The sequence below is a fragment of the Mucor mucedo genome, assembly GCF_025094135.1.
Source record: "Mucor mucedo strain NRRL 3635 chromosome Unknown EV154scaffold_245, whole genome shotgun sequence".
NCBI classification, from domain to species: domain Eukaryota; kingdom Fungi; phylum Mucoromycota; class Mucoromycetes; order Mucorales; family Mucoraceae; genus Mucor; species Mucor mucedo.
In genome coordinates this window covers 23,408-50,566 of record NW_026252529.1, presented here as the reverse complement: position 1 = coordinate 50,566, position 27,159 = coordinate 23,408, and the positions used below count along the sequence as shown (strand labels likewise).

Below are 27,159 nucleotides of genomic sequence, written 5' to 3'. Positions count from 1 at the left end.
AAAGTTTGGAGGCATAAGTTTGGAGGCATAAAGTTTGGAGGCATAAGTTTGGAGGCATAAAGTTTGGAGGCATAAAGTTTGGAGGCATAAAGTTTGGAGGCATAAAGTTTGGAGGCATAAAGTTTGGAGGCATAAAGTTTGGAGGCATAAAGTTTGGAGGCATAAAGTTTGGAGGCATAGGTTTTGGAGGCATATAGTTTGGAAGCATAAAGTTTGGAGGCATAAAGTTTGGAGGCATAGGTTTTGGAGGCATATAGTTTGGAAGCATAAAGTTTGGAGGCATAAGATTTTGTAGCATAGAGTTTTGTGGCATAAGTTTCTGTAGCATAAAGTTAGATGGGACAGAAGAAGGGGGTGGAGGAAGAAAATAAGGAACCATAGATTTTTGAGTTCTAGGTTTTAGCAGCATAGAGGTTTTTTTATATCTAGGGGATGAAGGTGTACTGTTTTTCATATGTATTTGGTTAGTATCGTCTCTGGATGTCTGGTTTGGAAATTGTAAGAAATCGGTTGCTTTTCCAAGTGAAATTTTTTGCTGAGATTTCTGAATCAGTTCTGTTGCTGTATCAACTGTTTCTTTGTTTAGAAGAACAGAATTGAGGTATCTGCTTTGATTTTCTCTTTCCTTGAAATATTGACGCAAATTTTCGGGCAGCTTATAGAATATGTTTTTAGTTATACCCTTGTTACACTCTCGAGACCATAAAATGGTAAAATCCTGCCAACATTGTTCGGATACGGCTTGACTAACGAGAGACGGATTGTGTTTTCTTAGTTGTTCATATAATTTTACTTCCTCATCTGTGTGAATCGGTGTAACTGCATAAGAAGTGCCTTGCATATAACATAGGTATTGATGTTGTAGGCCACCAAAAATTGATTTGCTCTTATTTGTGCATTGTGTCGTAGCACTTACGCATAAAACTATTTTTTCTTTGACAGAGAGACTTCTATGAAGATTTTCATTGTCAAATTCTCTCGTATTGTTTTTCATATCGTAAGCTTCAAGGAGCGGTTCTGGAATGTGGCATATACCAAATGTTTCTGATGTAGAGACAAGCAGAAAAGAATTACCCAAAGGATCGCAATACGAGTGAATAATGTTTTGTTTAAGTTCAGCCCTGAGAAACTTGATTGCCTGGTTTATCCAGGGAGAGAAATGAGTTTTATGGGTAATTCCATACCTATTTTTCGAGCCAACCTAGGAAAAAAAAAGTTAATTACATTGTTTTTATGCGACAAGTTAGGTAACAACATCATTCAATATAACTTACAGTCATGTTATGTCGTAGACGATAGTCCGCCAACGCACAATCAGTCAATGCTGGGCTAGCATTGAACGAGGCAAATTTACGGATTATATTTTGGTGTACCCCACCTTCCACAGAATTGGTTCCCCTTACACATCGATAGACGGGCAGCCCATTTTGGTCTTTAACAATAAAATAATACCAAGATACTCCAGGTGGATCAGAAACATGGCCGAGTTTAATTGTATCCAGAACAGCTTTCGATATTTTCCAAGCTTTCTTATCAAAACGTTTGTTTCCACTGACTGAACAAACAGCATTACCGTACAAATCAAAGATTCCTTTGACAACGGGATAGAGAGCAGACGGAGATGGAACATATCGTCTGACTCTTTTTAGGACCCAGTCAGGGTTTTTGACCATCATTTTTTCTATAGTCGTATTTTGGCTTCTTAAATATGCTGATACCAATGCCTCATCTTCTAAATCATTAACAAACATAGCATCTCTAAACTTGCGTGAAAATTCTTTTGAGAATCCATGTGTTTTTTGGATGGGTATCATATCCATAAGATGAAAAACGTCCTTTAAGACCCTCGAAGGCAACTGGTTAAATTCATTAGTGTTTCTTCGTACTTCACTGGATGAACTCGTTCCATGATCGTGCATAATAGTGACCGGCGTAGATTTATAGGCCTCTTCGTTGGCAGTAAAAAGCTGAAAGTGTTTTAAATCAATAATTACATCAAAAGGGGGTTCTCCGTAATCTCCGAAACATTTCTCAGCATCGCCATCAGAATCCAATACTGTTGTACCCGGGATGCACACGTCTTTGATCTTCAAACAAGCCTTATTCTTCAAATTAATTGTTTTGCTACCAGGAATTATAGTGACACCAAAGGCACAGACTTGCTTACTCCCTTTCAGATGAATCGAGACGAACATGCCAGGCTTTGGATTTTCAAAAATCTGGGTACCAGCTGCTGTAACATGTTGCAAAGTATTGAATATCTCTAAAGAGACATAGGCATCATTGGCAGCATACGTAATCTGAGATTCTGACAGTCTTGTTGAACTCCAATCACTTAGTCTTGGTGTATTACTGTCTTTTGGTAGCTTCTTTTTCAAAACGGCCGCGCAAATATATTCCAGTCCGTAAGTAGCCTTGTTTATGACACCTTTAGTCTTACAGTAACTGTCCAATTCCAATTTTCCGTGACTGTCTTCCAATTCAAAATCCCTTTCTAACTTTTTGAGATCGCCACTTACTGCTCGTCCAATTTTGATGATAGCTTCTGACTTAAGGAAAACTTTTAATGAGCTAGGTAAGCTATTCTTATCAAACTTGTTTAATCTCAGCAGCCAGACATTTGTGTCATATGCGATCTGTACTAAGGAAACTTTTCCGATTGCAAAAGGCGAGCGATTGAAGTACCATTCACAATCGAATCCAACACACAAAGTACCTTGATCATTTGCAACCCTCAGGAGATCATTGACTATTGAATTTATGGCTGTTGCGGTATCAAGAACACCAACTTTGACATCATTTGGAATTGTGTATGTGGAAAGTTCGGCGTCTATGCTTGATAAATAATTATCATTATCAAAAATTTCCAAATTATTATTTTCAGCATGTTGGTTATTAGGAGCAGTGTCATGAATATTTTCTTTTTCTTTTCCTTTTCTGCTGACATTGCCTCGAGGTATATGTTGCACGTTTTCCTTCAATGTTGGAACAACAGATTCAAGAAATTTTTTTTTTTTTTTTTTTTTTTTTTTTTTTTTTTTTTTTTTTTGCTTTCTTTCGCTTATTCGGCTGATTAAAAAGAATTTTTACAAAAGGTATTTGCATCCATACTCTTGTTTCAACGATATCTCGGTGAATTCTATACATCCATCAGAAATTTTTATTGCATTCGATTCCTCTCTATCGGTTCTATCTTTTTTATTTATTACGCTCCCCTCCATCTCTTCGATCTCAGCGTTTATCGCGACATTTAACCAATCCGGCAAAGATTTCAACATTCTCAATTCTCAATCTCCAATTTTAATTTTCTTTCTGGATTATTAAACAATGGCAGAAAATCTTCACAATTCCTGGGCAACAATCGTATCCCGTGGTAATTCCAAGAAAGTTGTTCGTCCTTTATCTGTCCCTAAAAATGTGGACTCTCAATTCAAGTTACAAAGTAAGGTCATCTACCAAAGTGAAGACCTTGAAGGCCTCATCAGAATGCAGAAGGCTACCGAAATAGTGAAACAGGCCTTGACACCTGACTCCGCTCTTTTCTCCATTCCTGCTTCGTTAATCCAACATCGTACCGAAGCATATAAGCTTATTGAAACGCAATGTGGTCCTGTCCATGGTTTCCGCCCAATCAGTAATTATGGTTCCAGCTTAGATGGTGATCATTTGATTGAAGCCAAATTTGTTGATGACTCAAGTTTTGATAAGGCAATTTCTTCTGGTGTTACAATCAAGAACACCGTTATCAAAGGAACTCATTCAAATGATAGCGAAGTGAAGAAGCTTGCCCACGTGAAGATATCACTTTTATATATTCCTGATAAGGAGGATTTCCTTGAAAAGTTAATGAGGTCTCTTCTTGTTTACGGAGAAGTCTTGCAAGTCAAGGAGTACACTTGTGGTGGATATTTCGAAGGCGAATTATCACTGATACTCGATACGACTACCGGTTATTCTGATGATGATAATGGAGAGTATGCCAATGAGCCGCTGTCGAATAATTTATATTTGTTCGAATGGGATTGTTTTGCTTCGGCATCCTTCAAAGGTGCCCCTATCGTTTGTCATTGGTGTCACCACGCCGGTCACATACGCTCCAAATGTCCGGAATTGGCAAAAACCAAGTGCTTCGCTTGTCAAGGTTATGGTCATACCGCGAAATTTTGTAAAAAGAAAACGTTTCAGCCAGTGCAAGTCCATACTCCTAAGGAGGAATCTAATATCGAGCTGCCTACGATTGTTGAACAGGTTATCTCCGATTCTGATACAGACCTGTCAGATGCGTACCAGACTTCGAAGATTGCTGAAAGTGGTTCTTCAACGTCTAAGTACGCCACAACAGTAGAAACGGTGTCCATGGAAATTGAAGAAGACGAGGGTACATTACCGGTGACAGTTCCGACTTCCCATTTGGCTGGTAAAATGTTTGATGGTGGAAGAAAAATGCTAGGACAAAAGCGTTCCATTTTGGGTAAACAGAAGGCTATCAAGCAAAACTCCAAAGGTCCTGCTCCTAAGTTAGTTGTCCAGACGCAACATGCTCTTAAAGGTCACAAAATGTTTACGAAGACAAAGGTTGCTAAACCGAAATAGTTTAGCTTTCCCTTTTTTTACTTCTATATCTAACTTGCTAAATAAACTCACTGTTAATACAAAAAAAAAAAAAAAAAAGATTCAAGAAATTTTTGATCAACTGTGACATTGTCGGTGAAAATAAATTTTGGAAGATCAGATCCGTAAATATTGTAGCTTTGAATCAAACTATCGCATACCGGCTTGAGATGACTGTGAGCTTTTGTAGGTACCAACGCCTGAGCCCTAATTTCTTCGTACTCGTTGCATACAGTATATAATGCACCAAACACAGGAACGCCATTGATTTTCCCCATATGATCGATAATTTTAAATGAATGATCTGCTTTAAGAATCTCTCCTCCCAAAGACGAAATCATTTGATCCATAAAAGGTCGAAGGTCATTGATAATTGAGCAATACACAAAGCTAAGATAGCTAGCTGAAGGGACAGAGCCGGCATATCTTTCCTTGTCGTTGAAGGGAGAGAACTCTGGATTGACAGTTTTCTTATTCCACATTCCCATAATGGTGCTAGTTTTATGGTATCTTAACGCATCCAGATATCGAAGCTCTAACTCATCGTGTCTAAGCCCATGAAATTCCCTAAGCACCCGACTGACTTTGCTAGGCCCAAGAGAGTTTTGAGCACCAGCTCTCAACAGTTTACCCAAATCTTTAGAAATTCCAGATCTATGGGTCAGATGTGCGGGAAAATCAAGTTGAAATCTATATGGCAGCTGTTCAATCACTTTTCTGTCATAGCCAACACAGGTACCATGTTCCTTATTGGGACACTCATAACGATATGTCATGATATAAAAGTTTCTGAAATTTTGCACGTTAGTCACAGTAGATTAAATAATGATGTTTACATGGACACAAAAACTTACTCATGAATATCTACGATCTTTCTGGCTTTTGGATTGTCTAAGAATCCCTTCTTATTTAAATTTTTGGAGCATCCAGGAACTAAGCATTTTAACATTTTGTCTCTTGTATCCATCAATCCATGTGGCAACCAGATGAACACTTTAGGCAGATATAGTGATTCCGGATTAAGATCGTTTGACAATGCGAAATTCGCCATTGGTGGGTTTATCCAATATGTGCTACTCTTGTATGGATTTTTTGTGTCACACTCAAATTGGATCTTTTCGAGATACTTGTCTAATAGTCCACCCTTTAAAATCTTGCTTGCATCTTCATCAATTGTAAGAAACTCCTCCTCTGTCATCTCAGACTCCTCGTCTACGTAAGCGCTAACAAAGGTAGATTTAAATTAAGCTTCTGGGTATTTTAATTTTTTTAATTTTTGACAGCTTTTTACCATTCTGTATCATCTTCGTCCACGAGGTAGCTTATCTCATCAATGGTTCTTTTAGATCTCACCCCATTGTCCTAAAAAAATCAATGCATTTTAGTAAATCCGTAGTACCTAAACCGTTTACTTTAGTTACTTTGATATTGATATTTTCAGTATCACTCAATGCATGACAATCAGCTTCAAGTATGTCAGATGTATCAATCTCAGAGCTGCTTTGGTTACAGGTCGGATTAGGTTTCTTGGACATGAAGTCCAAAATAGATGTATTTTTATCAGACAGATTGGGTTTTTTTTTATGATTTTTAGAAAGATCCATGGTATTATGTTATAAAAATGAAAAAGGAATGTGCACAAGATTCAATACACCTTTTATACATTATTAATCCTCGTGGCAATTTGAGTTGGCGGGCATCACAATTTATAGAAAATAAAGGGGTTTTATTGGCTCTGAATATTAAATTATAGAAAATTATAGAAATGTACGAGTTTTGATTGGGTTGAGACTGAAATTTATGGAATTTACTGAAACCTGGTTGGGTAAAATAACTACAGCTATGAGGAGAGTGCCAATTTTTACATTTCTGTCCATGGGTCGGAGTACAAATCAGATACATTGTCGTTGTCAGATATAATTTTATACTGTTGTTACAATGCGCATTTTCAATATGTAATAATTGACTTCACTAAAAACTTTACTCAGACAATTTATATTTTTCATGCTAACTTTTAGCATTGTACTTCTCTAACTTGAATCTTTACCTTTTTATATTTAAAACCTTTTGACAAATTTATTATTATTATCATTTTCCGAAATCAAGGGTATCGTTACCGATCCTTTTATTTCTCAAAAACTATATAAACCTTAGAACAAAACATATTTCATTAAACATTCACATTATACTATATACTTTTTATCATAACTTGCCTATCAAATATTATATATTCTATATATAAGTGGCCTATTATCTTACTGTCTCCCTAGAAAAACCGAAGCCTTAGTCTCTTTTTCTCTGTATCTGTCTATCAAGACCTTTTATTTTATTTAACTTAACTGGATTGTTACCATATATATTTATTATATATTTATATAAAACAACGTGGCGCTCACTTAGAACTGAATAATTAACTACAAACGTGTATTATTCTCCTTCTACCTTACTGTCAAAACTCAATCTAAACCAATCACTACTACTCACATTGTATCACTGTTGAAAGTGGGTTTTGTCTACCTTGTGACTGACTATCGAATTATATATAACTAACTTCAGATTTACGCACCCAATACAAAGTGATTTAAAGGTACAGGGTACTTGAGAGTATGATTAAGAATAAAGAGATCATTTATTTAATACTAGCAAAATAGAACTTTTGTTATATCGCCAGTGACACCACGTACGACAATCATGTATATCAGGGATGTGAGAGGATCATGATCGCAAACCCGTCTACACACCCCAATATCCCTGATACTCTGTGACTTGTTTGCTTACTACAGAGGTTCTATACCCTGTCTGCCACAATACTAAGCTCTGCACAACTTCAATTTAGATATAACCATATCACAAAACTATAATTCAATAAAGATCATCTTTCATTTACTATACTTAACTTTACATAAGCATATCTATTAAAATCACTCTGACATCGTACTGTTGTCGTGATTTAGGTCATACAAATATGTTGAGATTTAAATTAGGCTTTTATCTCAATCATAATAAAATCATCTTTGATCCTTTAAATAATACTTTTATATATTTGGCTGTTATATTTCAAAAGTCCCACGACACTGTGAAGAATTTGAGTTTAGCTAAAAGATCTTTTGTTGTTGATACAATCTAGATAGTGATTGTGACGTTTTATTGGCAGCGGTTTTGAGTTAGATAAAGCAAAAATATAAATAATGATTTATATTTCAGTTAAGTGCGCACCACGATGATTTATATAGATACTTGATAGTGTTACTGGCTTGTTTAAGTGTAAAAGCGGTAACGTGAAATAAAGAAAAAGAGTAGAGATTAAGATAAAAGTTCTTAAAAAGTGAGCATCAGACTATAAGTTGTCCACTAAGATAAAATAAGATATAAAGATATAAGAGGGAAATGCTACGACGAATCAGTTATCTGTGTTTTCCAAGGAGTATAGTAAAATACAATTGTTAAGACTATTCAGTGCTGATTTATAAGAAGGGCTTTCGTACAATTATAGTAGTTATATATATTTATAATGACACCAGGCTTATATGAATAAGACTAAATCAGATTATAGTAAAGAACAAACTAAAGATTTTATTAAATAATTTTATGGTCCTTTTATAGGAAAAGGACCAAAAAGCAGTAAAAAAAAATAAGACATCTGAGGTCAAAAAGGACCAACAGAAGCTGAAAAAGGTGGTGTAACATATCCTCCCGGCAAGGAAAAGGTAAGCCTTACCGTTCTAAGAAAGGGGAAGAGGATGATGAGGAAGATAGATATATATATATGTTTTTTTTTTTTTTTTTTTTTGTTTAAAATTCACGCCAGTCATCCATGACGTTCAAGAGATTGTGAAATCGGCGGTTCTTGTATAACTTAGGGGACAATTCGGCTTTTAAGAAGGCATTTCTTTTATTGACGTAGGCTCGACCTTCTTTTTGATAGTTCTTAAACTTGGCATGGATGATGGGTAGTAGAAAATTCAGCAATTGTTTTAAATCCGTATTTAAAGTTCGTTTGATGAGCTCCATGGCTTGATACTTGTTATGGATGTTGATCAACAGCTGATTCCGTCTTTCCTCATATTCGGTTTGTAACAAGATGGTAGAAGGGTCGAGGATTGGCAGATCTGGATAATCGTAAGATTCGGTGAGAAAGTCGTAATTCAGATCCTCCAGTTGGGCTTGGTCCATAGGTTTCTTTCGGCGAGTGGGGGGATCTAGATCCACCAGATCTCCTTCTTGCTCTTTTTCTAATTCCTCTTCGTCTGTTATGATCTCCCCCAGGATGTCGTCCGCGTGGTTGGTGATGATTATCCGGTGAGCTAGATCGTCCCTTCCTTTCTTGGACAGGAGAGCACCGGGTTGGGGAGGGCGAGTTCCTTGAGTAGTTTTGGAAGTACGTACCATGATCAAAAGAGGCGATGTTGGAAAGATGGTGGACTTCGACATTGGGCAACTTATATATTCGAAGTTTATTTCCGTGTGACAGTCTTTCAACTCCAGATTTGACATCTTTAATTTTGTAGGTACCCTTGATCGCGGCTTGACTTACTGTATACGGTCCATCCCATTGATCTTCCAATTTTCCAGACCAAGAAGTTTCCAAGTAAGATCGGTAAAGTTCCACATAATCACCCAATTGAAAATCCGGTTTCAATAATTTTCCTTTCTTCAAGATCTTGTTGTCGATTGCTTTCCGTTGAACTTTTTGGCTTTCAAAAATAGCACTAGCGGCTTCAACTCTAATGGCTTGTAATTGAGTTATTTGAAAATCAATCAATTCTTGAAGTCGTTCGTCTTGTAATTCGGATCCAGAGGGTAGTTCAATATTTCTAGTTAATACTTCAGTTACCGATAATTTTTCGAAGTCTTGAGCAAGCGTTCTATCAAATGGAGAAAATGCTTCTCGACCATATGTCAACAAAAATGGTGTTTTCTTAGTTGTATGATGTCGCATAGTCCGATACACATATAGAGTAGCAGGAAGATAAAGATGCCAATCTTGCTTTTCTACATCAGGTCTTCTTTGTAATACTTGTCCTAAAGTGCGATTCAATCTTTCAATCAGACCATTGCCTTCCGGATGATAGGGACTAGTAGTCTTGTGCTTGATACCAAAACGTTGACACACCGCACTAACAATTTTGTTTACAAAGGAAATCCATTATCTGATATTAAAATTTCTGGTGTTCCATGAGTGACAATAATATTGTTATAGATAAATAGTGAGATTTCGCAGGCGTTTTGAACTCGAAGAGGCTTGGCTTCCACCCACTTAGTCAGATAACATATAGCAGCAACAATGTATCTATGACCTCCTCGTGAAGTTTTTACATGTTTGACGTCAATCCCCATTTTTCGAAAGGGTGCATGTGTTACAGGAATCGGATTTAATCTTTCTAACAGTTCGGGTTTTCCTATTCTTTGACAGCGATCACAACGTTGTCCGAAATCTTTCACTTCTTGTGCCATTCCCAGCCAGTAATATCGGGCAGAAATTTTAAGTAGCGTGGTGTTATAAGCAAAGTGTCCACCTAGGGGATGAGAATGATACGCCCACATGGCTTCAACCTGATGTTCTTGTTTTAGTAATACCAGTCGAGGTTGATTAGAGTTAGCTCGAGAACCTTGGCGATATAACTTGCCGTCTTGAAGGAAATAATGTTTACTTTGAATTTTGATGAAGGAGGCTAGGTCCCTAGAGATATCCTTTGCGTACTCCAGGGTGGTTAAATATTCTTGTATTGCTTGTAGTTTGTGATCCATGTTTTGTATTTTAATTTGAGGGTTGAGTTGGTTTTGATTGTTTTTGGAATTAATTATTTTGTATTGTTTCTGATAGGTTTATTTAGTTTTTCAAAGGAGGGTAACACGAACTATTGTTAAGTTTTTAATAAAACTTTTTGATATCGGACGTGCCCAAACTAAGCTTTTTACAACTTCCTACAACTGGTTGGATCAAGGAAGTAAAATTAATAACCCAGTCGTGAGAGAAAGTCCGCACTTTGATTGATTCGACCAGGGCGATACTTGACAGTAAATTGGTATTCACCAAGGAAGTTAATCCATCTTGCTAAGATTCCAGTCGGGTTCTTCGTGTTCAGTAAGCCTTTTATAGGGTTATGATCAGTGATGATGGTGAAATGTCGACCTAGAAGATAGGGTCTACACATCCTGATGGTCCAGATGCAAGCTAGACATTCTAATTTGGAAATGCCGTAATTGGACTCCATTTTTTACACCTCGACTTAGGTAAGAGACAGGATGTTCTCGTTCTTCATCGTCTAATTGAGTCAACACACAGCCTAAACCTTGTTTGGAGGCGTCAGTAATCAGTAGAAAGGGCTTGTCGAAGTCAGGGCGAACCGAAATTGGGGCAGATATCAAAGCTGATTTCAAGGTTTCAAATGCCTTGGTAGTTTCTTCATTCCAGGGAGTCTTGTTGTCTTTCTTTGTTTGTTCGTGTAACGGTCGGACGATTGCAGCAAAGTTTTTGACAAATCGGCGGTAATAAGATGCTATACCAATAAAACTTCGAATTTGAGTGATTGATTTTGGGATCGGATAATCTTTGATCTTATCGATTTTCATGGGATCAGTCTTTAGTCCTTCAGCAGTAACGATGTAGCCTAAGAATTTCAGAGAGTTCTTGAAAAAATCACACTTGGAGGGATTAAAAGTTAAACCAGCAATGCGACAGCAATTGAAAACGTGTTCTAAATGATTCATATGTTCTTCATTACTATGCGAGTAAACATTTAAATCATCGACGTAACACACGAGAAACTTGTTGATGAGTGGTCGGAACGCGATATCTACCAATTGTTGAAACGTACTTGGGCTATTGCATAATTCCATCGGTAAGGTAACGTATTCATAATTGCCAAACTTGGTGGTAAATGCGGTCTTCTCAATACTTTCTTGTTCCATAGGGATTTGATGAAAGCCTGCAGTCATATCAAGGGCTGAAAAGATGGTAGCTTTTCCAAGAGTATCCAGTAGATCGTCGATTCGGGGTAAACTATAAGAGTCTAGTTTTGTGATGCTATTCAATTTACGGTAATCAATAACAAGTCGAAATTCATCAACAGTAGAATTTACTTTCTTTGCTTTCTTGATTAACATAACAGGAGCAGACCATGGGCTATAAGATGGTCGGATAATTCCTAATTTGCAGAATTTATCAAGTTCCTTTTCCAAATATTCACTTTCGACAGGACTGAGTCTATAAGGCCTATGTCGGATAGGAGGAACATCTTCAGTTATAATACGATGTTCGAGTAGCGTGGTCCGGCCAATTGTATTTTTGTTCCAGTCAAAAATTTCATAGTACTTGAGGATCATGGAATAAAATGAATGCTTCAAATCATCAGGTAAGTGTCCTACGTTAACCTTGGTCTTGATTTCTTCCATTTTGTCTTGATTCTCCTTCGTTAGCACTGGTTCGGCGCCTTTGGTTTTCATGTGATTTTCATGCATTAGGGTATTCAATTCATAAGCGACAATTTCATTTTTATTAGAATTAAAGGAATGAATTTTTCCAACAATAGCTATCGGTTCAATTGTAATAGGTTCTTCAGTATTATTAATTAAACTTATTTGAAAATAATTGGGGTGATCCTGAAAACGGAATTGATGATCATTATACTGCAACGTGGAATGAACTAGGTCGGGATGAATGAGTTCAAAGTCAAAAATTCTAACAGAGGCAGTTTCCATGGGCTTATCAATGCAAAAAGTCCTTTGCGATTTTGCCAAAATGATACAAGCTTCTTCGGAATTGCATAAAGTAATTTCATCATCTTCGATGGTCGTTCTTAACGTGCTTTCTTGTACATCATCTTCTAACATAAATAGATGGTTTTCTTCCAAGAATTCCGTATCATGAGTTTCTCGATACATAATTTCATCTTCTTCACCACTAGAGTCATCAGTAGTGTAATCACTATCGTTGTTCGAATCTTCATCAGAATCATCAATGGAAGTCGGTGTTGTTGGGACAGAGGCTTCAGTTGAGGGAATAGGTTCTGATGGTAAGGGAGTAGTAACGTCCTTTTTCCGGATAAAATGAATAGGTATTTCTACAGTTTTTTGTTTGTAGTTTACTTTCATCATTTTCTTAGGTAAACTAATCACTGAATTAGATCTTGATAACCAGTTGGTACCAATAATCAAAGGAATGGGTGATGTTGGTAAAACTTCAACCGTGCATGGTGTTAAGACACTGGTAATAGTTCTTAAAGGATAAGGTGGATATAGGTTATTAACACTGAGGTTAATAATAAAGTAGTTATAAAAGTGAGCACCAGACTGGAAGTAGTCAACTTAAGAAATCTTATAATATAAAGTGTTTAGGATAAGAAGATAGTCAACGATGATTTTAAGAGGGCGTAAGTAATATAAATATAAACGAATTGCCAAGATTAAAAAGAAAAGTAATTATGTTATTATAAACAATATCTTATGTACGGTTGTAGTAATAAAGAGGTTCGAGTCGAGTGTGAAAATATGAACTTTGTGTTAATTGTTATATGTAAGTATAAACTTAAGATAAACAAGAAGTATGAAAGTTGAGGGAAACACAAAGGAGTCAATTACAAATTATTAAGAAACTAGATTTTTAGTTAAGATAAAACTGGAGGAATATTTATTACGAAAAAAAGGGACGTATTTATAGAAAAGATCCTATCCTGTGTAACACCAAGTCAATTTAGATTGGCTGCAACAATGGGATAACTAGGAGACTACCAGCGTTGATTGGTACGTCATAAATTAGACCTAACGAAGCTTGCTTGATACCATTTCGTAAGGTGAAGACTGTCATGAACTCATTTCATCATGTCCTAGATCATGCCTTGATTTTAAACCCTTGTGAAACCTTGTCCTAGAATCTAATATCAGTATACCTTGTCCGCTACCAAACTCCCTGTAAAACCTTGTACCCAAAATCATATCTGTATATCTTGCCCGCTTCCTGAATTCCTTGTAAAACCCACCACCAATCTGCATTCCAATATATTTCCCGCCTCTTGTCTGACTCAACCTTAGTAAACCTTTTTCCGATCATCTATTACTTCATATCCCAATCCAGTTTTCCCGCCCGTGTCAAATCAGAGATATTCCCCGAATCATCTAATAATTCAATGTCAACTAAATCCAGCCTGCTATTACTCGTCGAATCTCAATTACTCACCCTTGTCAAATAATTTGCTCATGATATCTGTTCCGTAAATTCCCTTGTTAATCTATAATTTAAACCCATCATAGCTTTTCCCATGTATAAGAAATAGTATAAATAGATGCTAGTTATTTATTAGAAAAACGTTATTCTGGATCTTAGTCCTAACCCCTCCCCCTTCTCTGAAATAAACTTCTTTGTTATCATTTTTACTCTGACTCTCGTGTTACTAAGTAGTCTTCTTTCTGTTCTTGTTCTGTTTCTGACAAAGACACTTGTAGAAGGGGCGTCAATTTGATAACCAAGGGAGTCCATAAGCTCTTTTGTAGCACATGTTTTCGAGGCACCACAGTCAATGAGGGTACGGATCTCTAGAGTTTCAATAACGAATCTAGAATAAACAGCCGTAGAATCCATTTCTTCACTTATATTTTCAATAAAATTAAGAGGTTCTTGACGTACATTAGGATCCAGAGCAGAGGCAGAGTTCTTACAGGCAGATATCAATTGACGTTTAAGGGCAGGATTAATAGCAATTAATTCTTTGACCTTAATGTTGGCAGTTTGATCTAACACATCATTGGAAATATCATAGGTTATTTCGGGCTTCACTCTGAGTCTTCTTTTCGTCTTAAGAGTAGGAGCACCTGAAGCCGAAGGAATAAAAGCACTTGTCAAAGTAGGAGCTTGGAAAGTGGAGATAGATTCCATGTGATCTGCATTCTCAAAAGTGACACGATTTCTCAAATGTTCGGTTTCCGTAGCCGTAGAAGGAGGATAAGATTCCATGTCATCCATGGGAGTGAACGTCTTGATAGTGTTAGCTTTTAGGTCAGAGTTATTTCGGATAATAGGACCTTTCTTGTGAACTGATTTTATCTTTTTGGTAGCAGGTAATACAGTAGGAGGAGCATCCTTTCGTTTTATTGCCGCGTATAGATCTTGATTTTCATAGTATTCATCAGGAACAAATTGAGTGTAAGGTTTTTCAGCAGGAATAAAAGGCGAGTAATTGTTTTTAGGTTTTTCATAACAATTTTCTTGATCTTCAACCATAGCATGTAAGACTTGGTTATTAATGGATTTGTTGTAATTGGGAGGGTATTTCGAATGACCATTATTATCAGCAATCGACCCTATTAGTTTTTTGCAGGTTGGTTGTTGCGATGATCATTCGAGACTGGACGATCAGAACGGTTATTATCTTGATAATGATTACGATGGTTGTCAGGACGATAAGGTTGATCGTTACGTTGATATTGATCGTTGTTTCGTTGATAATCCTTGTTGTAGTTATTGCCATAATTGTTGCGATAACCGTCATAATTGCGTTGATTATCATTATTGCGGAAGTGATCAGAGTTACGATTTCCATCATTGTAATTATTACGATAGCCATTACGGGTGTTGTTACGACGATCATTATTATTATTATTATAAGACTTATTATTAGAGAAATGTTTTTTTAATACTTTCATCAACTAAAAGACGAAGTTTTTCATCAAACTTATTTTCATTCATCTTAACAATGTTAGACACAGAAGAACCATTTACATCAGTAGTTTCCATGTGATTCAATTGTAAAGCCTCCATACTACTAGTTAAATTAACAATAGTAGGTGATTCGACATTAAGAGAGTTAGCAGGGACATTAGGATTAATAAAAGCAGTGTTGGAAGGAATCTTTCCCGGGTGAGTGACTTTAGGGATTAAACTCGAAGGGCGAATCATAGTGCGGACGTTAAAAGGGCTATCAACAAGAGCAATGTTCTTTTGATGAAAAGCATCCCAATAACCATCAGAGCATTTAAGGTATTCGTCAAAAGTGCTAGCACCCATCAGTTTACATTGAATGATAATGTTTGGCAACAACCCAGTTTGAAAACGAATTTCTACCTGAGCTGGATCCAAAATCTCAGCAAGGATTGCAGCTTCCTTTAATCGTACTAAGTATACACGTGGGTGTTTTTCAGAACCCTAGCTCATACTATTAAAAGCTAATTGGTAATGGCGGATAAGTTGGGGAGTAATGTATTCATCGTATAAAGCATCAGCGAATTCTTTATAGGTACATTGAGAAGGTTCGGGCTTATTTTCATAAAGGGAATCAAAGAAAATTCGAGCGCCGTGTTGAAGTTGGGTTTGTAAGATAAGGATTTTACGGTGATCCTTGGAGATATCGGAAAGGGCAAAGAAGGATTCAAGTCTCTTCTTGAAGTGTCTAAAGTCTTCGCCTTCATCACCATGAAATTCGATTAAGCGACTACGCTGTCCAGCGGAGGGAGAGTCTTGAGAATAGTGTTGATAAGAGGCCAACACAGTGTTTTCGTTTACAGCAGACATAATTTAAGATTATGTAATTTAATATAGAGTAGTTTTAAAAAGATGTAACCCTGTTAGTGAGCACCAAAATGTTACTGGCTTATTTAAGTGTAAAAGCGGTAACGTGAAATAAAGAAAAAGAGTAGAGATTAAGATAAAAGTTCTTAAAAAGTGAGCACCAGCCTATAAGTTGTCAACTAAGATAAAATAAGATATAAAGATGTAAGAGGGAAATGCTACGACGAATCAGTTATCTGTGTCTTCGAAGGAGTATAGTAAAATACAACTGTTAAGACTATTCAGTGCTGATTTATAAGAAGGGCTTTCGTACATTTATAGTAGTTATATACTAGCTGGCATCACGCTCACTTCGTGAGCGGTGCCAGCGTCTGAAACGCACTCAAAGTTAATAAATATAGCCTTTATTTGTAATATATAAGGTGGGATAAAAAATGATGATTTTGGATAAGATATAAAATTTAATGGGAGTTAGGTGTGGATGAGTAATTCAGGATAAACAACATTTTCGGTAGTGTTTTGTTTATCTGAAAATAATACGGATATTCCGTTTGCTGATGTTGCTCTAGAGAGTGCTACATATAGTTGGCCGTGGTTAAAAACAGGAGTTTCGAGATCAAGTGCTACTTTTTTTAATGACTGGCATTGAGACTTGTTGATAGTCATTGCAGAAGATACTTTGACCGGGAATTGTTTTCGTGTTAATATAAATGGAAGCTGATTTGGCAGAGTTGATAAAGTAAATCTGGGAATTAGTTCGATTAAGCCAGAACCACCTAAGATTTTCACTTTCAGTACATATTGTCCAATTTGAAGAATAATCAGCCTTGTCCCATTGCACAAACCCCTTTCGGGATTTAAATTACGCAGAAGCATAACAGGAAGGCCAATTTTTAGCTCTAATTTTGCAGGCGGCAGGCCAGAAGTAGCTAAACTGTGCAAGTATTCTTCAGGCATGCTATTGATTGAAGACCCTGTGAGATCCGATTGTACAGTATCGGAAGAGAATAAAGTAATTTTATCACCAACCACCTGTTCCAAAACTTTGCTATTGATTGCTTCTACATTGATATTCTTCGAACATAAGATGGCTTTTTCTTTAAAAAAATTACTGTTTTCAAGTGGACGTTGAAGAACACTTTTAGGGTAAATGTCTTCAATAAAAGCAGCAGAGTCAGAAAATTTGCGAATATATGCTGGTAATGAAATTGGTCCATGTAGATTTGAATCATAAGACATCTTTCCGATCCATTCAGCGAAGTCCTTATCCTCTTGAACCGAATTAGCCAAACGCATATTCTCTGTCAAAAAAAGCTTTTTGAGTCTTGGCCAGAGAGCAGAAGACATGATCAAAGAAGCATCCACAATTTGGGGCCGATTACCGTGGGTGACTACGGGTGGGATCTGGGCAAAATCACCACTAAGAACAACAGGTACACCACCAAACAACAAAGTATCGTCATAATTACATATATCTCTAAATGTTCTATCGACTGCCTCGAAACAATGTCGGTGTTGCATTGGAACCTCATCCCAGATAATCAGTGCGGTGTTTCTAATAAGATCAGCAAGATCGCCGTCTTTTTTAATGTGACAACCGGATGATTGAGTTATCTGGATGGGGATTGAGAAGCGGGAATGAGACGTTCGACCACCTGGTAGTAATAGAGCTGCAATACCGGATGAGGCTACACACAGAACAATTTTACCTTGGCTTCTGTAATAGTTACAAAGAGTATTATAAATGTATGTTTTTCCTGTACCCGCGGGACCTTGCAAAAAAAAGTGGGCATTTTTATCACGGTTGTTGATGGCCAATGTAATTGTATCAAACACTTCTCTTTGACAGGTATTTAGCTGGTTATACGTTTCTTGAAAGCTTTGCTGTTGTTCTCTACTTGAATATGATAACTCGCTTTGAACCAACGTATTTCCTCGGATGTACGAAATATGATCGATCAATACGTTCCACTTGAACATCGGCAAAGGAAGCTGAAAAAATCTTAAAGATTTGTCATGGTTTTGTAATGATTTTTCCAGAAGATATAAGCCATAGTCCAAAGAACGACTGTTGTTGTAAAAGACCGCGTCAGTATTGAGATCAAGCAATACACCGAATCCTTTTTTCTCGATAGCATGATCCAAATCATCACAAAAACTTTCACCAAATTTTTCCCAGATATCCGGAGGTGAGTTCAAGCTGTTGAATAAAAGTGCTGAGACAAACATAGACCGAAGAGAAGTACCGGATGCAAATGTACCTGCTTCTTCAAAACATTTTTTCCACTCTTCATCGTCTTCGATTAGATGCAACAACATGCAAGCTTCCCTGAATGTTTCGCATTGTACGTTATTTACTGTTCTTAAATTAACAAAGGATGTAGCTCCCTTAATAACTGTGAGTAACAGTCGTAAATAGTAGCGCTCACCGGCAGAAGGGTTACAGTAATACATTCTACCAATAGCAAAACGACTGTTCTTTCTTTGTTTCAACACTTTGGTTGATTTATCCCAGACAAAAGTTTCAGGGAATTGCTGATATAACAATGGGTTGAAGTCTTCCTTGTGTCGATTATCTAAATTCCATTTGAAATATCCCATAAGGGTTGATCTAGTGCTTTCAAGAGTTTCGTTTATTTTATCTTGCGTCCAAAGAGGGTCAAAATAAACGGGCTGTTCTCCAGGTAAATGTACAGCTAGTTGGGTGACAGATGGTGTTTCTTCATGCATGGGAAATTCAAATATTCTCCAAGCTGCTTCAACGGGGCTGATATATCGACCATTTAAATATTTCTCAATCTCGTCATTTTTATTCTGTAGACAAATAGTAGTTTGATCGGGACCTTTATAGATATATTTGTTAATATATTTGATAGCCTTGACAGTTCCACAAACTTCAACATTTATATGAGCCTTGTATTGTTTTGAAAGGAACGGATTGTATGGCACAACCCAACAGTTAGTAATATGAAACTCCTCTGTTCTATGGGATGGATGTCTGATGACATGTGATCTACCATCCATGCTCCTTCGATACAATGGGTATCCGTCATCACTTGCTAATGTTGTTGGTTGATACGGCTTGGGAAATTTTTTTGAGCAGCTAATCTTGCCAAATGCATCTTCAACCATACACGGAGATTTTGCGCTGATTACACCGCAAGGACCATGCATCATGTTTTTGCTTACTACCAAATAGAGATCAGGTTCGTCGTTCTTGTCAGGAATTTTGTCTGAAATAATTACATCAATATCCGAAGGTGTATCAAACTTGTTTTCCAAAAAAAGAAGAATGTGGCAATGGGGAAGGCCACGCTTTTGATATTCAATAGTTCTGACAATACCCAAACATTTACCAAAAACTTTTTTTTTCTTTAAATCGTCAAGTAACTCTCTAAGCGTTAAATTGAACACGCGAGCAACGATGTCGGGACGATCGGAAGCAGTTTTCACAGGAAATAGTTCGTCCTTAATTTCTTTCCAATTAGGGTTGGCAGTGAAAGTGATGAACAAAGATGGTTTGCCATAATATCTGGATATAGCCATAGCATCTTGATAAAGCTTAGCCATAAACCGAGGCCCACTTGTGAAACTGCTTGGTAAAATAAGCTTTTGGCCTATTTGATCCAAATTTGAATCAGAGCTGTTTGTAGCATCAGCCAATCCGTTATAAACGTCGGCGCGGAGAGAGCTTTGGTTTGCCTTGATCCAATCTAATTTTGTTTGCTCACAGACAGCCCAAGCATCTACCAGGTATTGCTGAAAAAGTCTTTTTGAAAAAAAAAATGATAGGGAATTCGCTGTTTCTAACATGCAGTCTGTATCTGTAAAACGCACGTTGTGTAAGCCTTTTTTTGTCGCTGTCGTCAGATTCGATAGCATCATTTGTTGAACCATTAAGTCTTAATCCCCAATGCCATCCATAATCACCTGCTGGAAATAACAAAACGTAATGCAGTGGCATGTAGGCGGCATGTGTTTCATTGATTCTTTTAAAAAGTCCATTATTCTCGCCGTTGTTTCTGAAGGTAATCAAAATATCACGATAGCTGGCATCGGAATACTCATTGGGAATGATAGCGGCAATTTCGTTGACAGTAGGCAAATTTTCTGTGCGTCTATCATTGCCAACAATTTACTGCATTTTCATTTGAGGATTAAGGCGAATATGCATATTTGCTGCATGATCATCCCCTATTTGTGATTCTGTAGCACTTTTTAAAACTTCATGTGCGTGCTTGTAAATGCTGACGAATGGATTATTGGATTCAACATGAAGCATGATACTCAAACGTTGAATCAGTTGTTCATCAAGTCCACCGTTGCGCGTATCTTCCGCTCTAACTCTGGCAGCAAATTCAGGATCATATATATAAAGCTGATTGTACATCGGTGGGCACATTTCATGTGCACTGATCGGACCTTGAAGATGATATAGCTCACCGTGAACCTGGACGGGCATATATCCACGGGTGCCATTGTTTTGCTGGGTGTTACCAGTTGTACCAAAAGAAGTAAAGGCAAATGCAGCGTTGTATTGTCTGATATTGTTGAGAAAATGAGAAGATTTTGGGTGTGCTCCATTAACTAATTCTCTAAGGAACATGGGTGGCTCATTCAACAAAGGTAAACTAACAGAGCCTTTTTTGCAGCAACTTTCCCATTTAGGCGATGCTACCGTGTAACCTGTAGGCTTTTCCCCTTTCCAATGAAGAGCAGCACAATTGACACATTCAATGTTCATTCTTCCAAGATCTGATTCTTTCATTCGACTTAATTCGGATATGAAAGTTGCGGGTTGTCTATTGCTACGACGCGAGCGACTATAAGCTCTTACTCGTTCCTATTGTAAATCAGTAAGTATATGTGTTTTTTAGTATTAATTAAGGCTGTCAAACACGTACACGACATGAATCACATGTATGAAACGTAACGTCTTCTTCAAGGTGAGTTCTGCAAGATGTACAACGATTTTGAGTAACTGAAGGCATTAAAAAAATTTAAGAGTAAAAAGCAATTAAGTTCAGAAGGAATTTGCTTTTTATAAAGCTTCAAAAAAAATGCCAGTATCATTAAGCCCATTCCTAGGGGGAGGGCTAATATTATTATTTATGACAATCTATTCAAGTCAACCTTTTAAATAAACATGTCTTTACTTATGCCAAGCTATACTTTAAGCAAATTTTGACGGTATTTTAATTTTTTTAGGTTACATAGCCAATTGGTATTCTTTCAAAGATTCACATAGAGGCCAATGTTTCTATTCACTCAATGTTTATCAAACGTTCTTTGATCCTGGGGGGTGGGGCAAGCCCCTCCCCCCAGACCCCCCTCCCCTCTTTTGGGGGATACTACCCCAAACCCCCTCTATAAAGATAATATATCTAATAAATATTTTTTACACTCAATGCCAATCCACATTTTTACACTCAATGCCAATCCACCGGTCTTTGTTCCTGGGGGGAGGGGCAAGCCCCTCCCCCCAGACCCCCCACCCCCAATTCCGGGGGAAACCCCCGGACCCCCCTCGGAAATAAATTTTTCAGCGGGGTCTAAATTCCGTGTTGCAAAAAGGTATGAATTGTAGTATATTATAAGATAAATCGTATTTTGAGGAATAAAAAAATCAGCCAATCGTAAATTGTCATTGTAGAATGTTCGTGAAAAAACTTGGTCAAATAATTAAAAAAAAAATAAGATTGGCTGAATTTTTTATTCGTCAAAATACGATTTATTCGAAAATACGGCAATTGAATACCCTTAATGCGTTCAAGATCCCCATTCAATAGCACAAAATATATTTCATGGTTGTTCGTTACACCCATATTGCTATTACTGCCAAATGGGGCGAAATCTTGAAGATTTTTATAATTACTAATAAAAGGAATTTCGGCCTCATCAGCCTCCAAATCCTCGAAACTGTTGTTCAAACCCAAGTTGTCAGTAATGTCAATTGGGACGGAATACTGTGGATTCTCATTATTACGGATACTCTAAGATCGCTCACTGGCACTGATACCACTTCTCGTCGTAGAAGTTTCTTCATTGGAGTCTTGTCCGGTGGAACTTCTTGTATTCTTCCTGGGAGTGGAGTAAGCCATATTAAGATTTAAGGTTTCGTTTTTTTAAAAAATAAGGTTTCTTGTAAAAATAAAGGAGTTTTTTAGTTATAGATTGAAAAAAATGTAATATCCGATGTCTAAGAGACAATAATTTCAGTCAAATATAAGATAATTTTTTATTAAATGCTTAATTTGCTCTTGCATATATATTATATGTTCATGTTTGTTAAGTCGGTGATTCGTATTTGTTGTATCGGTGATTCTTATATGTTCCGTATTTACATTAGAGTAGTTGTTACTATGGTGAGATAGTCTTGTGATGCACCAGCAGCCATTTTCTCCCAGATGTTCAGAACCGGTCCAGTTACCTTCAACCTACGTGGAGGTGCACGTATTCTTCTTGGTTTATTACCGGCAACTGCAGCACTTGACACATTACCATCTAACACCATAGGTTCAGGTCTTGGTAGCGGTGCTGAAGATGAAGCATGACCAGGTTGCATGGAACGCATAGGTTGATTTATAGGAGGCATATGAGGCATCTAATACTGTTGTGGGCTATTATTCATAGGCATGACTTGGCTGACTTGGGGGTATAGAAGGCATAGGTTGGATAGGAGTTACCGTGGGAGATGACTGTTGCATAGATAACATAGGTCTACCGCCAGTACCTCTCACTCTAGTTTTCTTGGGAGTAGTTGCTTCTTTGGTAATCGAATCACCATCGTTAGCTCTCTTAGCAGCATACACTTCAGCGGCTTCAATCAAATGTACTTCGTGACCCTCCTTGTCCTTGTCCGTGGTAGGATTACGGACATTATTAGGTGGACTGCCTAATAACGTCCTTGCTCTTTTCCCGCCTCTTCATTCTCAGCTTTGTTATCACCACCAATAGGCGTTGCATTAGCACCAGAAGCCGGAGTGTTACCAGTAGGATTACGAGTGGGACGAGGTTTTGGACAGAACGTAGATAGATGACCATACTCTTGACAATTATAACATTGGCGTTCACTTAAAGGTGTGTAACCCTTGGCAGGCTCCGCAATACGTACATGGTTTGTACTACGAACACTTCCGGCAGCACTGTTACCACTAGTATTCATTTGTAATTGTAAAGAATCGAAACCTTGACAGAGTCTTTCAACCGTCGAAGCAATAGAGTTCAATGAGACTACACTAGCTGCATCACCACCAGTACGTAAACCAGAAGGTTCTTGATACTCTACTCAACGTGGAGCCTTGGTTTCTACTACTTGTTGTGCTTTATTTTACTTGTTGTCATTCATTTCGATACACTTAGCCGAGTTGCTTACTACACTCCAATCAGACAAAGAGGCATTAATATCAGACACACGTAAGGCAATACGCTTGCTAATAGCATGCATGAAATAAGGAATTTTGGCTGCGGCAGGCACACCCAGTAAGGTAGCCAACTCCATAATACCAAGTTTGATATCATCAATGCTTTGATGGGGTCCTTGTTGTAGATTCTCCAATTCTTCTCACCATACGTTCTTTTAAGTACCAGAAGCATATTGAATAGTGAATTCAGTAACAATGTTTTCCGAGGTCTTAACGCTAGATTCAATTACATTCCGCTACACAGTGGCAGGACCAGCAAAATACGAAGCTAAAACGAAAATCATCTCTTCGTCAGAGAAATTCATACCATTATAGATTCTTTCCATGGAGTGTAACCATACCATAGGATTAGAAGCGTCACCACAAAAGACTTTGGGCTTAGCCAGAAACTTGCTAATACGACTAACAGAGGCAGCGTTCATAGACTGACGAACGTCTTGTAAGGGAGCACTTGTACTAGATGATTTTGAACTTGAAGGTTATACCATAGTAATATACTTGTAGAATGACGAGCAAGAAACAAGATTGACAACAAGAGAACAGAGTAATAAATAACAGAGAGAGTTTAAATAATCACGGCGTGGTCTCCAAAATGGGATATGAATATAGCTAGTATTTGGGTTAGCGTCCGTTGGACAATGGGTATTGTTCTCAAACGATGAAAGGTAGCAACAGACTATAATACCCAGGAAATAAATGGTCATGTTAATAAGTTTCGACAAACGATACCTTAATGCAATAATACACCTATGTTATTCGATGGCTAACAGAAATGATTCAAGTAGACAAAATACCAATAGCACACAAAACTACACACAGGTCTGAAATTTAAAGATAAAAATAAGATAAGTTTATTAAGATTCTGGCTTTTTGAAGGCCTTTTAAATCCTTTCCATTAATTACGATTACATCAGATTAAATTCTAGATGATACGACATCTTGTACGGCAAGAACAAAAAAAGGAAGATTACTCATACTTAATACCATATCCAGGGTGAATATCATACGTAAGACTAGACGTCGAGGACGAAAGTGAAGTAATCTAATCTTGTGTGAGCAAGATAATAAGAATCACACGAGAAAAGACAAGAAAACGGGAGCACGAACACAGACACAGACAACAGCAATCTACTACCTCGTACTGAATACAGAATTTGTGACCATGAACACAGTTGATCAAAACGAGCTGAGAACAAACTTGCGCTCAGTCACAAAGTACCACTCACCCCAATTGTCTAATTATATACAAAGACGGGAAAAAATGTGCTATTTTAAGGGGCATCCCAAATTTGGGACGCTGCAAAAATGATCGTTGACTAAACTTTTTTTTAGTCACACTGTTTGTGGATTTGAAGCCCTGTCCTTCATCCCCCCGGAGATTCATTTTTTATACCCTCAAAAAAGGTTTTTTTTATTCAATTACAGCCCTGATTCCTGACTGTAGCGGACCAATGACATCAGGTTATGAATCAGCCTTTTGCACATTTTAGACAGCATAAGGGATGATTGATGTTATGCTTAATATTGATATAGATACACATAATAGCTTTTACTATGTCGAAATATTAAGTATTCTTCTCCCATATCGCTATCAATGTACGATGTATAGCTTACAATACAGCTTCTGGATAATAACTCGGACTTCAAAATCCATGTACTTTTAGTTTGTTTACTCTCACTCACCGATCATTTACCCCTTTTCTCAATCAAATAAATTTTAGTTCAATTCTTATTTTATTATAATATCAAACTACAACATTAAAAATTCTGATTCCGTCAGCGATGGAATTAGAAACTTTTCTTTTGATGACTTTTCTGGTCCGGAAGATATGTTTCTTCCAGACGATTTTCGTCTGGACGACCCTAAAAGCAATGAAGACTGGACTCCAAGGTTCATAAAAAGACCTCGCCTGGATCAGGGTAACGATAAGACCCAAGGTAACGATCAGATGCATCCGTTTCCTGAGGATGTTGGCGCCTTCCACTTTGAAGATTACGATACCAATGACGGTCGTGGTTATATGCCCGAAGATGATGATCAAGATTACGAAGACACTGTCGAAACTCTTGCCAACCTCCATCACCTTCTTTGGTTCTTGAAAATGCGAAGATTCTCGAGAAAAAAAGCAGAAAGCTTTTTATGGGGCAATATGAAAGCGAAAGCCGTATGTGACATGAACGCATTTTTATTCTTCAAAAAAAGAAAAGAAATAAAAATGTTACAAGTGGTGCTGAGAGTTGTTGCCCATGGCACACATCGGTGTAGGTAGTTTGTAAAATGACACTTTGATAGCTCAGAGTGGTGTAGTTAGCTGATCAGATTCAAATAGTGTGGGTGGCAGGGCCGGATTTCTTTTATCTGCGCTCAAAAGTAAGAGTACTCTCAAGTCATGACTTTGTCAGCCAATCAGAGGCAAAACACGTGAGAATCACGTGATAATTTTTTTCTGAAAAGGCGGTATAACCATAGTAAGGCGTACTTCCTGAAAAAGCTATCTAATTCGATGGATTTTACGAGACTGTTGGGATGTATTTCGTAGCTTTAAGGCTGAGAATAACAAATAATTTACTGTGTGGAAAATTCAGAATTATTTATTCCAAAAAGTCGAATGCAAACCAAAGGAAAAAATTAGGGAGGATTTTGTTTACTACATATAAAAGTTTTATGCAATCTTTTTTATTCGCCACAAGCACTTTACACAACTTGATTACTTTATTTTTCAATTTATTTGCTTTTTAGACTGAAATAGTTTTATATTTTGATAATAGTACTTTATGACTGTTTTATAATTTATTTGAGTTTTGATTATTGCTATAAGATAGCTTAATTTAAAAAATATTTAAGATTACATTTGATATGTTGATGTCCACAACCAAAATCACACAGACTATTCGAGTTATTTCTACCAGGAACATACAGTATCTTCCAGGACAAGTAATATTTTGACATACTCCGCACTTATTAACACAGAAGATTCTTTTTGATGTTCCACCACAATTGATTTGATTACACACCATACATATGTTGCGTCTTCTTTTCCGTACGGGAATTACCACAGCTGGCGGTTGATTTGCATTGGAAGGATGTGGGACAAGAAGTCTTGTTACAAGCTGCAATGGTCTTGGCTGTATTAGAACCTGCATGTTTATGATAGTCTGCGTACCAGAAAAGAGTTGAGAAATAGTCTCTGACGAAGGTTGGTGAGGTTGAGATATAGCAGGGACTGTGAGAGAGCTTTGTCATCTAGCTGGATTTTGTGTAGCTGATCGCACATACTGGGGTATATTAATGTTCCGCAGAACCGTGCTACCATATTTTTTTCTATCCTCCAAGATATTGTAGTACGAGTACAACTGTTCTTCTGTCTCTCAAAGGATACCGTTATTTGGATGACAGAATGATGACCAAACTTTCGCAAAAACGTCAAACATAACACCACGGGAAAAAATAAGTGATGAAATCAATAAATAGGTGACTTTGAGTGACTTCGAGTGTTTATTCGGGTGTTTTTCGCTATCACTTTAAATAAAGGTGGCAAATAAGTGTTAAAATAAGTCTTAATTTCTACCACTCAGAATGAAGGTGTTAAAAGGTGTTAAAATAAATCTTAATTTTTGTCACTT

The 27,159-nt window shown here is 37.2% G+C and overlaps 5 protein-coding genes across 5 annotated transcripts; 3 read left to right on the top strand and 2 right to left on the bottom strand.

Moving 5' to 3' along the window:
* Positions 1-376: 376 nt before the first annotated feature.
* On the bottom strand, positions 377-1,086 carry EV154DRAFT_583071 (uncharacterized protein; the record flags this gene model as incomplete). Its single annotated transcript, XM_051606698.1, has 1 exon — positions 377-1,086. A coding segment is annotated over exon 1 (618 nt), but the record flags the coding sequence as incomplete, so codon positions are not given.
* Positions 1,087-3,327: 2,241 nt separating this feature from the next.
* On the top strand, positions 3,328-4,593 carry EV154DRAFT_607982 (uncharacterized protein; the record flags this gene model as incomplete). The annotated part of the gene is made up of 1 exon (XM_051607651.1): positions 3,328-4,593. The coding sequence occupies one exon, from the start codon at positions 3,328-3,330 to the stop codon at positions 4,591-4,593; it is 1,266 nt and encodes a 421-aa protein (XP_051450542.1).
* Positions 4,594-21,915: 17,322 nt separating this feature from the next.
* EV154DRAFT_488395 (uncharacterized protein) lies at positions 21,916-22,224 on the top strand (the record flags this gene model as incomplete). The annotated part of the gene is made up of 1 exon (XM_051599112.1): positions 21,916-22,224. One exon carries the CDS (start codon positions 21,916-21,918, stop codon positions 22,222-22,224), a length of 309 nt encoding a protein of 102 aa, XP_051450541.1.
* A 782-nt stretch (positions 22,225-23,006) lies between these two features.
* On the bottom strand, positions 23,007-24,239 carry EV154DRAFT_488394 (uncharacterized protein; the record flags this gene model as incomplete). Its single annotated transcript, XM_051599111.1, has 4 exons — positions 23,007-23,393; positions 23,487-23,674; positions 23,843-24,006; positions 24,034-24,239. 4 exons carry the CDS (start codon positions 24,237-24,239, stop codon positions 23,007-23,009), a joined length of 945 nt encoding a protein of 314 aa, XP_051450540.1.
* A 1,125-nt stretch (positions 24,240-25,364) lies between these two features.
* EV154DRAFT_488393 (uncharacterized protein) lies at positions 25,365-25,972 on the top strand (the record flags this gene model as incomplete). The annotated part of the gene is made up of 2 exons (XM_051599110.1): positions 25,365-25,700; positions 25,844-25,972. The coding sequence occupies 2 exons, from the start codon at positions 25,365-25,367 to the stop codon at positions 25,970-25,972; spliced, it is 465 nt and encodes a 154-aa protein (XP_051450539.1).
* Positions 25,973-27,159: the final 1,187 nt, after the last annotated feature.